At 40.3% G+C, this 14987-nt stretch overlaps 1 protein-coding gene across 12 annotated transcripts in view; it reads left to right on the forward strand.

Annotated features, from left to right (window-relative positions):
* Positions 1 to 14987, forward strand: part of CEP350 (centrosomal protein 350) — an 83713-nt gene that overhangs the window by 63635 nt on the left and 5091 nt on the right. For all 12 annotated transcript variants that reach the window (XM_069789714.1, XM_069789713.1, XM_069789712.1 and 9 more), the window contains 7 exons: positions 1737 to 1897; positions 2379 to 2518; positions 3322 to 3404; positions 4108 to 6191; positions 7179 to 7580; positions 7665 to 7811; positions 8976 to 9098. In XM_069789714.1, the coding sequence (XP_069645815.1) occupies positions 1737 to 1897; positions 2379 to 2518; positions 3322 to 3404; positions 4108 to 6191; positions 7179 to 7580; positions 7665 to 7811; positions 8976 to 9098 (3140 nt within the window). The remainder of the gene's footprint in view (positions 1 to 1736; positions 1898 to 2378; positions 2519 to 3321; positions 3405 to 4107; positions 6192 to 7178; positions 7581 to 7664; positions 7812 to 8975; positions 9099 to 14987) is intronic.

The raw sequence follows: 14987 nt of genomic DNA on the forward strand, positions 1-14987 counted from the left end.
AAGCATATGAAGATCTTTCCCTTATGAGTTGATCAAGAAAAGCTATAATTACATAGTGGTCACTTACTATTTGGGAGGAGTTGTTAATTACAGTGGCATCATAAAGTACTCCTGATTAGCAAGTGAGATTCCATCCTTTTTGTGCTTGGTTGGTTGTTTTTTTAAATTCTCTAAATGGTTAACAACAGTTGTTAATGGAAAAAGAATACAGTAGTTTGACTGTATTACTGACTTATTGATGATGAAATCATTATGGTGGTTTGCTGTCTTGAGAAATGAGATTGATTAGCAAAGTGTCCAGCAGTTCCTGCTAGCTGACCAAATAATACTGATGACTTACTATCTAGGATGTTCAGTAAAGCAGTTGGCGCTTATGAGCATCCAAGCCTTTTGGTACAGGAAAACATTATAGGTGATACTGAGCATTAGAAAAGCATACCAGCCAAGATCCTTCTCTTAGGAGCTGTAGCTGCTGCTATAGAAGAGGAAGGGGGACATCAGCTGCAGGGAGGAGCTCCACTAACACTATGTCAGATAAATATTTTGAAGAGTTTTTGATACCTAATTGTGGTAGACCAATCTGGGACAAGGATCTTGTTTTGAACTATGTTGGTATACATCTAAAACAAGAAACAAGTGAACATAATCAGGTGGGCAGAAAAGAATAAGTAAATGAGACACTGGGACAGTCTCTCTATAAAATCTGAGAAGTCTGAGAGACTAAGAGATTGTTAGAGCAGGAATAATGAAAGTAGCAGAGTTACTGGTAGAATGGGATTATCATGCAGAGAATGTATCTAAGTATCTGGGGACAGTGTCCCAACAGAAAAGAGGTAGAACATCATCAGAAGGACTGGAAGACCAGGTTGCAGGGATTTCTGGGGATGGAGGGGGATGGAGGAGATCTTATTAAAATTACTCAGGATAATGATTAAGAAAATATTGTTCAGGTGGAAAATAGCTACAGTCAGTAATGGCATCATAGGAGAATCTGTAAAATTGAACTTGGAGCAAAGATATGCCAAGTAGCTTTGTATAAGCTATTATCGAGTAGTCCACCACATGTGAGCTCAACACTACCCTCATTCACCCCAAATAAATTGTCATCCTGAGGCCTGACAACAGTGAAAATCTCTGTATTGTTCAAACTGACTTTCCTTCCAACTGTTGACCAGTCAGCTCTCCATTTCATAGATGTATTTAGTCTAGGTGGCAGAAAAACTAAATGGACCAGAAACCTAAACTTTTTTGGAGTCCACTGTTCCAAATGAAATTCTCATCGATGAAGTGTACCCTGTAGCTTGAAACTGTATATTGTGATTGTAAACAAATATTTCAGATATATATTTTTGGTATGCATCTTTGAGTTGTTATATTTTTAAATGTCAGAAAAAAAAATAATTTTTGCAACAGCTGACATGATAAGCAGTTGATGAGGTAGCAGCATAAACATGGGTGGTTGATGTGAACAAGTTTGGTGACAAGTTACTGTGTGTATCAGAGCCTTTCTCTTCTAAATTAAATAAGATGCAACACTTTTTCGTATGTTATATCATAGTGTTGTGATTCTGAGATCCCACTTTAAGAGTCTTATGTTAAGATTAACGTATTGACATTAAATTCTTTGATATTTTGCTTGGACCATGTTTTGTATTTACTAAATGACTGTTTATTGCTTTGCATAGAACTGTTTTGTGAGGTGCAAGCTTACAAAGACTAAAACTGAACTTTTTCAGAAACCACATCTGATCAAAGTGACATTGAAGGACGGATCAGGGCCCTGAAGGATGAACTACGGAAAAGAAAGTCTGTGGTTTACCAGCTGAAAAAGGAACAGAAAAAGAGACAAAAGGAGAGACTGAAGGCCCAGGAAGCCAGTTTGATCAAACAGCTGGAGGTTAGGAACAGCAGGAAGAAGGGCAAAGTAAAAGATTGTTAGCCTTGGATAAATCATTACAATATGGATGTTGCTGGCAGAATATTGTATCAACATCTGTGAAAGACACATTATTGCAATAGAAGTGTGACTGTGTTCTGGCTATTTAACTGTTTTCAATAATGAACCAGGGCCTTGAGGCAAAAATGCCATTAGTTTTTTAAATTTATGTCTTTAATGGGTTACTAGCAGCTTTCAGAGGGCTTATGTATGTTTGTACACATTAGTATCCTAGCTTGGATTAAGGAGTGATACTCATGTAATTTGTTTTTGAAAGCAAAGTATTAAAATTTCTAGGATTCACAACCGAGAGCTTTAGGAAGTTAAATAGATTGTTTTACAGAGAAACCGCATGTATCTTTTATTAATTTAATAGGTTTTGATTGCTGAATTGTAGTTACGGTTTAGTAGACTAACAGCCATAACTGTTTTCCATGTGCAGTCATATGATGAGTTTATCAAGAAGACTGAAGCGGAGCTGAGCCAAGACCTGGAGGCATCACCAACAGCCAAACCTCAGATTAAAACTCCACCCTCAGCTGCTGCTGAAAAACCTAAGATCAAGGCACCACCGCTTCACAGGTAACTGGGATTTCTTCTTTTTGAGAGTATTCTGAGAGCATGATGAATACTGTTTTAGCAGAAACCATGAGTGCAAGGAAAGCTGGTAACTGCTCTTCTTCAAAGCACTGGACAGTGGCAGTATACTGTTGACATATCTGCTGGTCTCATCAGACCCAAAACAGATAAGATGGACTGTCCTGTAATTGTATGCATCTCACTTTTTGTCCTGCCCAGTTTTCCAGATCCTATTTTCAAGTTCTTTCTGAACAGTATTTTTCAGTTATGCAAGAATCATAGAATTGTGCCAAATGGCTGGATGGATTACAGACCTGAAGGAATTTTTTTCCCATTTTGGTCATTCATTATGCCTGCTGCACTGTGTGAGGCAAACCGTTCATCTTTGCAACTTAAATCTGGTTTATATCTTAGGTTTTAAAAGGTAGAGAGAGAATTCAACTGAATTCTGCACTTCCTGCTGTATTTTTAAGAGTTTCATTTTCTCCAGCAGATGGTGCAATTTTATTGCATTCAAGTAAAAAAAAAAAAAGGGGGGGGGGTGTGTCTCTTTTTTTGGCTGCAAAAAAAGCTAAAGTTTGATTAGACTTTTAAAAAATTACTTTCCAGGACTTGCCAAACTCTCCTTTCTGTCCCTATTCCTATTTTCTAAGGTCACAGCATGTTGACGAAGCAAACTGTTTATTATTATTGGTGTGGTATTATAATTATAGATGCTTGTATTTCCATTTTTATCTATTAAAAAAACCCAAAACAATACACTCTGGTGTAACCATGATTCATGCCATCTGATTTTTCAAATTTAGGCCTGAGACAGCTAAAAACTGGAAATCACTGGCTGAATCAGAGCGATCCAGAGCATCTTTGGAATCCATTTCAGAGCATGCAGGTATGTAACTGGAAGAATCTGTACTACAGATTAAGATCTTGAAGACTGACTGTTTTAAATTTCTTTAATCTTTTCCTTCTTGATTCACGAAGAGGTTTTAATAGAGCATGCAGACTTCATAAAACCATAATGATCAAACTGTATTTTTTACTATTTTTATTTAGCAGGATTCTGCTTTTGCTGTTTCCTGTATATTCAGTATTTAGTTTCATTCTTGCTGAGGTTTGTGTGAAACCATAGTTGCATGACAACCTTTTTCCTTTCTTTTGTTTTCTGTTCCTTTATCACTTGAGGAAAGTAAGGAAACAAAAAATAGAGAAGAATTTAGGAATAGGGTTTTTTTGAGGTACTTTTCAATGTTTTGCTGTTGATCATTATCTAACCATTATCTGCAATTCTAATCTCGCTTGTATTTGCAGCTTGCAAACAAATAACTGAGTCCTTACCTTGAGCTCAGTATTGTATGGCATTATGAAATACTGGTACAAGGAAGAGAACCAGAAACTAAGTGTTGGAACCCTGCAACTGAAAGAATGTTGCTCATGTTCACCAGACTGCTAGAAATATCTTTCCAAGGCACTAGTTTGTATCTTCTTTTAGCATAGAAACGTTGTTGTTAATTTTGTTGCCTATGGTTGCAGTTTTCCATAAAACAATGCAGGCTATATGATCTGCTGTAATTCACTTTTTATTTTCCTTCAAGATGCTGTGTCATCAAGAACTGAGAGATCAGTGTCTGTGCACATCAAGAAGGTGGCTGTGACAGATGTTCATGCAGAAGAACCTTCTGGAACATCTTCCTCTGTTTTAATGTCACCTAGGAGTTACAGAGCAGGATCTGGTGACTCCTTAGATAATGTACCCTCATCATCTCTTCTCAAAGACGTGAAAGACATTAGCAGGATATCCTGTGGGTCTATGAACAATGTGGTAAAAGCATCCAATGATGAGGCTGCATTCAGTCATAAATCTGAGATACAGGAAGACTTGGAATACATAAAGTCTGAGGAATATGAGATTGAAGGTTCTCATGTTAAGCCTTTGGAGAGTTCTGATGTCTTGCTGACATTAGATAAAGAACAGGAGAGCTCATTGGACATCCTTCCAAAGAAAGTCCTCCGTTCTGAAAATGATCACTCTCAGAAGGGACTCTTCGGTTTGGCTGTGGAAATTCTTCATGGTACAGAAGAAATCTTAGAACAGAGACTGGCAGATAAAGATGCTGTAACTGGCCCAAGTGTGGAAGAGTCTTCTCACAAACTGAGCAAATCAGCGGAGGAAAAAGGTTATCTGCTTTCAGAACAACTCTTTAGTCGAAAGGAGCCATCATACCTTGAAGACTTTGAAGCATCCTCTTCCAGAAAACAAGCATCAACTGAAGAAACACTTCCTGGGGAACATTACAATGATGACTTGGAAGCATCTCTTCTCTCTCCTAATGGGGATGCTCAGTCACTGACAGAGCGGTCACAGCACACACAGACCAGCAGAAGCAGATCCACCAGCCTTGGCAGTGATGGCGAAATCAGTGAATACCTTAGTGACAAGTCTCTCTCTCTCTCTGGCAGCATGCATTCAGAGAGGTTATTAGAACTTAAGTCCCCAACAGAACTTATAAAAAATACTGAACGCAGAGATGTGGAGCAAGAACAGGCCCCTACTGAATCACCGCTGTGGGCCTCTGTTTCAATCACAGAAGAAACAGATAGTTTGCCAAATTTCAACATTGGTGATAGAGTACTTGTGAGTAAAGTCCAGCCTGGAACATTGCAATTCAAAGGCCTGACTAAGTTTGCTAAAGGGTTTTGGGCTGGTGTGGAGTTGGATAAACCTGAAGGGAACAATAATGGAACTTATGATGGTATTAAATACTTTGATTGCAAAGAAAAGCATGGTATTTTTGCTCCTCCTCAAAAAATCTCTCGCATTACAGAAAGTATTGATAGCCTTTTAGACACAAATAAGGATGAAGACTCATCCTTTGATGATAGGCTGGAGAAGCAACACAAAGCTGAGCAGAAAGACAGACAAAGTTCCAAACCTGGCAAAGAGGATGAAAGCCAGAGCAGAGATGTAAGAGAGAACTATTCCCAGGATAAAGCTCCTGTGGACACAGCTGTTTCAGAAGCCTCAGCTGAGGAAAGAATTGATGAGGAGTCATCTCCTAAAGCAAACAGCATAAAGAAGATTTCTGTAGCTACTGAATCACTTGCCCAAGAACAGTCAGTGGTGGATTATCTGAAGCATGCTGTAAAAGAGGAGGCCAGCCTTGCTCCTCTCATTTCTGGTGTTGTGGATGAGATTTCTACTGTTCAGTCGGATGACATCTCAGATTTCCTTTCTGAAAAACTGGAGAGACAAAAGACACTGGGGGAAGAATGTGCTGAAAAGTTAGATGATCTCTCTCCTGGAGTTGTGGAGAAGCCTGCAACTCCACTTCTGGATTTGCTGACAAAAGAAAAGAACCAGTTAGAAGCCCAGCTTAGACTACCACTTAGAGAGGAAGAAAAGTCAAAAGACCAACTGGAAAAGGTCAGTTTGCTGACAGACAGTCTACTTAAAGATTTTGTGAAAGACACAGTCAATCAGTTACAGCAAATAAAGAAGGTCAGGAATGAGAAAATCCAGCTCAGCAACCAGGAGCTCTGTGATGTGAAGGAGGAATCCAGTATCCCATCCCAGCAGGTAGAAAAGCAGATTCCTGACGGACTGAACAACTTTTTTCTAAGTTCCGATTTGGAAGATGAAAGAGAAGAACTTTCTTCTCCAGACATGTGTCCCAGACCAGTAAGTAACAGCCATCTTGCACTGATTTTAAGAGTTGATTGCTCCTTTGACTGATGATGATTGAATCTGAGGAATGCAGTGTGGCACCAGTTTTTCTCCCAAGTTCTGTTCCGTGATGTGGAGATTGCCTGTATGTGTGTGTGTTCTTGTGTATACCAGTTCTCGGCTCATTTTGGTAGCCCTACAGGCTGAAAGACATATTTTGGCACATGAAAGTGAAAAATACTTCTTTTGGTTAGGTTGCATCCTGCTTACATGTTCAATTTGTATTTAATCCTTACCCTTAGTTTTTATTCTAAAAATGGCAAAATACAATAGACTGTAAACTTACCTCTGTCTATTCTTGATATGAAATAATCATACTCAAACATTATTAGTTGCTGTGGAAGGTCATTAAGGTGTCAGACTGCTCTATCCACTGAACTAGTATATCATGAGTAGTGGAAGTTCAAGCTTCCTCAGAACAGCCATTAATGATACAGATACAGGATTTGGCCTTTCTGCTGAAGATCCCAGTAAACCTGTCTGCTTTGCCATTGATCTCAATATATTATCATCACAGCTTCAGCCCATTTCACCAGTGTGAGCACTGCTCAGTCACTAAAACAGCCATCACCTGCTAAAAGCTTTTAGGCTGTTGATTTAGATCTAAGACTGCTGGTAAGTGAAGTGAACAGTTGTACATCACATTATCAGTTTTTTAAACCACTCAGCCTTTCATAAGTTAAACATTAGGACAGGCAGTGAGCAGGACACACAGTCTTTTAAGCTCTGTAGGAACCCTCTGAAAGCATTCATCACGAGTGGTAGAAACCCTGGGTATTTGAATCAAAACATTTCTAATTTTACTGTGGGCTATTTATTATTTTTTCTGAGTATTTGTGCATATAGTGCCAATTACATCAGTAGAGCATTTTAAAATGTAAGCTGAATTAGACAACAGTGTGACACCACTTTTATATTTACTCTGTGGCTCTTAATTCACAGGAGAGTCCAGTGTTTGGTGCCAGTGGTCAAGAAGAGCTTGCCAAGAGACTGGCAGAGCTGGAGCTCAATCGGGAGTTCCTGAGTGTGCTGGGAGATGATCAAGACTGGTTTGATGAGGACTATGGCCTGAGTTCCCGTAAGGTTCAGCAGAAGCAAGCTGAGGAACCAGCAGTGCTGCCCAAGGTAGAACCACAGAAAGTGCCAACAAAGCCATGTGAGGAGCCTTTGGCAGTCCCTCATACTGCGGTGGAGGTGGAAGGTATGGTGCATGCAGCAGCTGAGGAACTCTGGAAACTGAAAGAGTTGGGTCATGATCTTCAAAGTTTCAGCCTTCATACACATCTTAGTAGTACCCTCAAAGAGCAGGATACAGACACGATCAACAAGCAGGTTTATAAAAAGGTACAGTCTTCAGGCATTTTGGTCTTGCCCTTTGAATGTTTACCATGAACAACAGAAGCCTTAACTTTTACTTCTTTCTTTAAGGTGGTATTTGATTTAACAAGAGAGATCTTTGGGGAAATCTTTGCTGAGGATCCTAATCTAAATCAGCCTATTTGGATGAAACCATGTAGGATTGCATCTGCTTACTTTCGCCGAGTAAAAGACCCAAATGATCTGGATGAAATTAAGGTAGGAAGAACTTTGTCATGCTGGGAAAGTGAGATGAAAAATATTGTACTGGCATTTGCCTGAGTGTTAAAAAGATCATAACAGGTGTATCCAGCAAGAGATGAGGAGAGAAATGAGATTACAAACTTGAAAAGGAGTTTGTCAAAATGGTCCTTTTTTACTCAACAGGTTTGCCTCCCTGTCCTTTTGGCTGGTACTGGTTGCTTTTAAACCTTAGTCCTCTGTGCAGCACTGCCAGGATGACCTTGATCTTATAAAATTGGTATGCTGACAGACTGCTGCTTTAGCGTTTTTCAGTGGAACTCTGTATGGGTATATTGGCATGGATCCAATAGTAGGGTTGGGCCAAATGGGATGAGCTGGATTTTTTTATTCAGACACACCTGTGCCAACCTCACTGAGAACAGCAGGAGTTGCCCAGAGGGACCTGAAATTTGACTGGTGAGGGCATTGTTGTATTTGGCAAGCCAGAGGAGGTCTTCTGTTATTGGTGGTAGTGCTCAAGAAAGGACAAAAACCCCAAAAGCTAGAGCCTGACTGGACCTAGGTTAAACTTTCAGGGTTGGACATTTGGAAAAAAACTGTCTCCCTGAAAGCACCCAACAAAGAACCTTCCATACAGCTCATCAGGACACAAATGAAGACGACTTCCACCTGTACTGTTTTTTCTGAAGCTGGGGGGAAGGGTGGCTGTATTTTGATTAACCTGCTGAAGTTACAGCATGTTAACTGTCTAGAAAAGACAGAAATAGTATCTAGACCACTCAGTTGAGAAGACTTTTAAAAGCATGTGGCAGGGGAGAGCAGGGGCACAGGACAAGGACACTGAATTCCCACCCTGCTTTTCTTTAATATTCTCCCATAAAATGAATTGTCATAATCTCCTATTTGCTGTACTGTTTAATTGAAAGTTTCTGTTCTCAAGATTACAGCAGTGGGTGTCATTTTTTTTTTTTTCCCCACTCCTGGGTTTAATAATCGTTCTGCCTGTGTAATGCTGCCTCAAAGACTTTCACTGTAACTTTCATGCAGACACCGTATGTCTCTTAGCTAAACAGAAGGCTGTTACACATTCTATAATGTGACTTTTTAGGGTAGGTACTTCATGCATACATTTCATTTCTTAGTACAAATGTGATAAATCTCACCTTTACTGTTCTGTAGAGCTTCATTGCAGCTGAAGTACTGAAGTTGTTCAGCCTGAGGAAGGAGCCTAATCACAAAACAGACTGGCAGAAGATGATGAAATTTGGGCGGAAAAAACGAGACCGAGTGGATCATATACTGGTCAGTGGATGAAAAGCAATCATGTCAGATACTGTCCACCAGACTCAAGTGTGACACATGATCATATTTTTCAGTATTCAGTCATGCTGTTTAAAGAATACAAAGTGTGCATGAGGTCTTGATAGAAGGTGTTTAATTTTAGAGAGCACCTTATTGACAAAAACAGAAGTCCAGTGCCAGTGAAGTAAGGTGACTTGAGTGAATTCTCTGTTCATGCCTACTGATTTGACTGGAGTATAAATTTGGCCACTCCCAAAAGTTTAAAGCATGAATTTACAGGAGGAGACACTGAAATATTTGACTGAGAAGAGAGTAAACATTTTCTTTGGGAAGGGAATATGTTTTCCTTCTTACTTTACTTCAAAATGTTTTTATATTGAAGTAATATTGTTTAATTGGAGACAGTGATACTGAGAACTTAATAGACCACATTGCTAACCAGATTCAACTGAAAGATTGCAAAAGTTATTGGGTTAGAAGAGCAGACTTCAAAGAGACAGTATGGGACATGATAGTACCTAGTACAAGGTAACCAGTCTGACAGATAGTACCCACAGCTAAGCGTTTCCTCTAGTACTTGACATGAACCAGTGAACGCAGCTGCCAGCGGGGCAGAGACAGTTCAGTGTTAAAACTGCATGAGATAGAGCATGTCTGGCTGTGTACTAGTTTTTGAAAGTTACTTGTTGGCTTGTATTGCAGGATGATTAACATCTTTATTGGCTATAATGATAGTGAAGGTTCTGCTTGGGAATATGAGTCGTCATTAACACCATGCTTCACTTAATTATACCTGAAATTGATTCCACACACGCACACATATAAGTAACTTCAAGTCATGGGTCGTGTGGTCTCTTAATTGCACATCAGTGGAAGGTTTCCAACACAGGCTTTTTCCCCGGGGTTTAATTGTATGTAAATAGAGTATCTATGTATTGGACCTGCATATCCTAATACACTTGATTCTGGGATACGCTTGATTCTGGGTTGTGGAGGCTGTTAAAGCCTGCACAAAGAAGTCTTATGTTTAGATTCCTGAGAGAACTAATAGTACACTATTATGCTTCTGTACCAGTTTCCTAATTTCTTTGAACCATACCTGGAAAGAAGGATTCCTGACTGGAAAAAATTGCTCTAGTTGAAGGCATCCAAAGTGCTTTAGGTGGAATAAGTTTGAAGTTCAGACAATTGGGTCTGCGATTTACATGCAGACCCAGACATTAAAGATTAATGGAGCTCTGACAAGTTTGGCTTAATAAATAATGTGTTTAATTTTATTTTGTTCTCACAAGAATGTGGTAATAAAATTTTAGCTGAAGTCTGGGAATAACTCTGTGAAGGTTGCAGCATGGCATGCCAGGCTTTAGAAATAAGGCAGTCTCAGTGGCATTGCTAACAAACTTGTACTGTAATGTGAGACACTATCAGAGAAACTTCTAACTGAAAACCTAAGGACATAGTGCTCATTTTCTCTTACCTTGTTTTATTAAAATCTCTATAAAACATGAGGTATCTGGATAGCTTTCTCTGTCTCCTAGTCAGCCTCCAACTTCTGCTTAAGGTCATGAGTTCTGTGATAACACAAATCCAAGGTCATAAGTGGATATACAGGTCTGTGCAGTATCTGCTGCCTATCTGCTAGTAACTCATGGTGTAGCTGTAAACGGAGAGGTCAGTTTTGGAGTTTTCCAAATTTTTTTTTAAGTATATTCAAGTAGTACAACACAGCAATTTCCTGAAAGAGAAATCAAAGACTTTTTTGGTAGGTTTAGGTGCTGTAGAAGCTTCTTTAGAAAATCACAATTGAAAATGCTTTCTTCAAGTTTTTGTGAAGATTTAGCCAATATATGCCTCTTGCAATGTGCAGGGGATGTCATGTGAGTACATATATAAGCTGATTGATTCTCCACATTCTTTTCCTGCTTATAAAGACAAAGGCTGTTAAAATAAAACATGATCTTTCTAAAGCAGAGGTAAACGTTCTTAGGCTTCTGTTATTTGCATTTAGATATTGAGCACAGGTCCTTCCCGGTTTCTTCATTTCCCCTTCAAGTAAACCTAACCTTCAAATGAGTTTTCTACTGAGATAGCTATGTATTTTTAGTGACTTTGATGAGAAGATGAAACACATCAGACCCAGGAGCTAGGTATGACTAGGGTAGGGGTTTTGATAAAGAGGAAGCGGAGTCTGTTGTATACCTTCTCCAGCATATTGGCAATGACTGTCAAATAGTGACATTGTCTGCCTGGATGGCTGAGTGGCTCTTAAAATGAGGAGCCATGGCTGTTTGCTGAATCTCCTTTTGTTTCTTCTGAAGGCATAGAGCAAGTGCCAGGCTATTCTGCCCAGCTTAATCTCTCCCTGATTATCCCTGGATGTGTCTTTGTGTTTATCATACTAAACCCAATTGCCAGTGGTTCTTGTCTCCACCAAAGGTCAGCCTTGTGGGGAAAGGAGAAAGGACACAGTAATAGAAGCACTCTGCACTGTGCTGGTGCTCTCTGTGATGCTGGGTCCTGTGGGTGACTGCAGTCAGCCATCACACCCACTAGAAATTAAGGGGAGAACAAGATGGATTAGTCCTTCACCTCCTTGCTCTGCCTTGATCTTTGCTGCTTCCCCCAGTCGCTGCATCTTTAGTTGCATTTTCACTCTCATCTTCTCTTTTCCAGCATTGACACCAACATAGTTAGCCATGTTTTTCTGCCAGTGACAAAAACTCCACCTTCCTCTTCTCCTTTTTTGCAGTACTGTTAACTTTGATCAAGCATCTCTGTCCTCAGAAAGCATTTGTAATGGGATTTCTTATGACTTCTCTGGTCTGCTGGATAGTTGCTCCAGTTGTTAACAATTACAGCAAAACTTGGCTTTCAGTAAACAAGTACGGGAGGTTCACATTTATGAAAAGCTACTTTGTTTAAAATCAAGCTAAAGGAATGTTTAGGTGCTTACTTTCTTATTCTCATGTCCCTTTGTGCTGCCACCTTTATCACATGTATGCTGTCTGTGCTTTGTGGGAGATTCTCAAATGTACACATAGGCTGAGGAGCTGCATTTTGGTACATCAGGGCTGCCTGTGCATTTCAAAACCTTTTTCTAAACTACAGCAAGAACCCTCATATCTCTTTATTTGAAGTTCAGGTGCTAAGAATAGACTGTTTCCACCCCTTTTTTTCCACTTGGGTCTTCAGCCAAAACTCCCTGTTTTGCTGATCTGTTTGCATGAGGCCAGAACGAAGTTTCTAAGCCATTGCTTTCCCTGCCACCCCCCTTTCCGTTTTATCTGGAGCTTGAGAAAGCAAAGCTCACCTGATACTGCCAAACCTACGTGTTTAGTTTTCACACCTGAGAAGCCTGCCAACAGAGTGCTGAAAAGTACTTGATCTTCTGACCTGTTGACTTAATGGCTAGAATGTTTCTCTCCATGCAGAAATTCTGCAACAAAGCAAAGCTGTTCCTATCAAGCTGGCTTTATCAGAAAGCCCACTTCTGCGGCACTCGAGATCTAAACCCAAGGCGAGTGCAACAGTAAGAAGAGAATCAAAGCCTGCTTGTATGCACAGTTGTGTGTCTTAAGATTTCCAGGTACACTTGAGAGCGAAGGGCTGTGAGAATGCACCTGCCTGCCTTCCTCCTACTGAAATTCTTCCAAAGCACTAGTTTGTGGATTTTTATTCTTTTCAGTCTCCAAATGATCTAGTGACTCCTTAAGTGTAGTTTATTTTGCAGATATTCATGGTTTTGAATGGGAACCTCCAGAAATCAAAACTTACTAACTTACTCTCTGAAGTTTCCTTCAGATTATATTAAGTGTTGTTTTTGGGTACTGTGACATTTATTAGATGGCCAACAGGATCACGCTACCTTGTTACCTCCTGATTTTTCTTTTGTGTGCATGCCTCCTTCTTTCTTTCTGTGTTTAAAAAAAAAAAAAAAAAGCATGCATACAAAAAAAAGTGCACAGAAAAAACCATACTACCCAGCCTTCTGCATAGTGTCACTGTTTATCTTTTCCTGTAGGATGGAATTCAGTTTCATTAAAAATGTTGTTCTGACATTGCCCAGCTGCGGTTTCTCTCTGGTATAGAGAACTTACTTCCTGGTATATATGAAGTTTTACTTTTGTCATGAGAATGTGCAAGAACTTAAATGCTGTGCATGTACTGAAGACAATGCAAAGCCCATTTCCATGAAAGACACGATGGTCACCAAATGTAAGCAAACTGTCTTCATTGCTTAGAACCCGTTTGTGGTAATACAACAAATGGATCAAACCTTTCCCAGGCAAAGATGTCACAACTGCCTTGGCTCAGATGTCTGCAGCTATGGCTGCAAAGCAGCATGGCACTTTCCACATGTGTTCTGAATACACTATAAACAAGACTTGCCTGCAGCTGTGAATTGCACATTCTCTTAGTTTTCCAAAAGTATGCTCGAGGAAGTCGTCCTAATGCCAAAGGAAATTGTGCACTGTGCCTCTGAGAAAGGGGGGAATGATAGAGGCAAGAGGAAAATTAATCACTGATACTGTTTTTCTTTCTTCGTCTTTCCACTGCTCTTTAATATCCAGCCTTTCTCTGCCTGGATCAAGTTACCCTATCCTCTCCCCTTTACTGGCATTTCTTTATCCTATGTGTATCTTTTTCCTCCTGGAGCACAGTAAAGGAACTGTCCCATCATGTTGTTGCAGGTCAGACAGAATAAACGGCAGCTTAGTTTGGATCTGGATATTGGGGTTTGTTTAAAGGCCAAGGAGATCAGAGCTTTTAACCTGCTTAATTATTTTACTCGCTTGCTTACCCCACCCTCGGTGTTGCATTCACCAGGTCTCGACTTCGCTTCCCAGCAGGGAGGTTGCTGCTGGCCTGGGAGGGTCAGGCAGAAAATCGCATCAGTTGGTATTGTGCAGCTGCTCCTGGTTACCAATCTTGGACATCTTTGGTCAAGGTCCCTGGGCATCCCCCAGCATTTGTCTCCACCCACCTCCTTCATCTCCAGTATCTTCCCCCATTTCCAGGATCTTTCTTCCAGCCAGGATCTTCACCTTCTCCCCTTGGACCTCCTGTTTTCTCTCCCAGACCACTTCTGCTTTTTGGGAACCCTTCTTTTTGGCACCACCTCTTCTTTTTGTGAACCTTATCTCTTGCTTTTCCTCATCTAAATAGCCTGTGATGCAGACACACAGCCCATGGTCAGCCTCCAAATTGGTGCTTCTATCATATGCCTCTTTATTGATGGGAAGACTTGTGACATGCTGCTGTTGTTTAGTCCAGGGTTTATCAGAATTTACAACCAGCACATACTGGTTGCAGGCAGCACGCTTCTGCTTGAGAGTTCAGAAGCCTGTTTCAGACATTCACCCCCCGACAAATTTACACCCAATTATCTGCCACTTGTTAGCATTCAATTTAAATTATTTTTCACCTTGCTGGGGTAGTGCAGAGATTTGTAAGCATGTAGCATGACTCTTCCAAAGCTGTTTGCAGGATGTGATCCCTGCCCCTGTCCCTGAGCTCTCTTAGGGAGAAAGGAGCTGTCAGACTGAAACCCCATGTATAACTGAAGCCTTATGCATGGCTACAAATGCTGAAGCAGTGCTGGTTCCCTGGGGTTCCCATAGCAGCCCATTCTTGGGCTTCATACTGTGTTTTGGTTATTGAATCATCATTATGCTATAGCAGCTGTCACCTTCAAAACGGACATGTTTCTGGGTGGTTTAGCTTCAGACAAAAGATGGAGAGAGGGTGTTGGGGCTGTAGCTCTTGTACCCTCTTTAGATAATGACACTATTACATAATGATATGTGGATTTTCAGTATGTTTTAACCTTGTTTTGGCAGCATGTAGGTGTCTGGCCCACTTGTCTGTGTGGACAGTGTAAATGTATTT

The sequence above is a fragment of the Haliaeetus albicilla genome, chromosome 8 (assembly GCF_947461875.1).
Source record: "Haliaeetus albicilla chromosome 8, bHalAlb1.1, whole genome shotgun sequence".
In the NCBI taxonomy this organism is placed as follows: Eukaryota; Metazoa; Chordata; class Aves; order Accipitriformes; family Accipitridae; genus Haliaeetus; species Haliaeetus albicilla.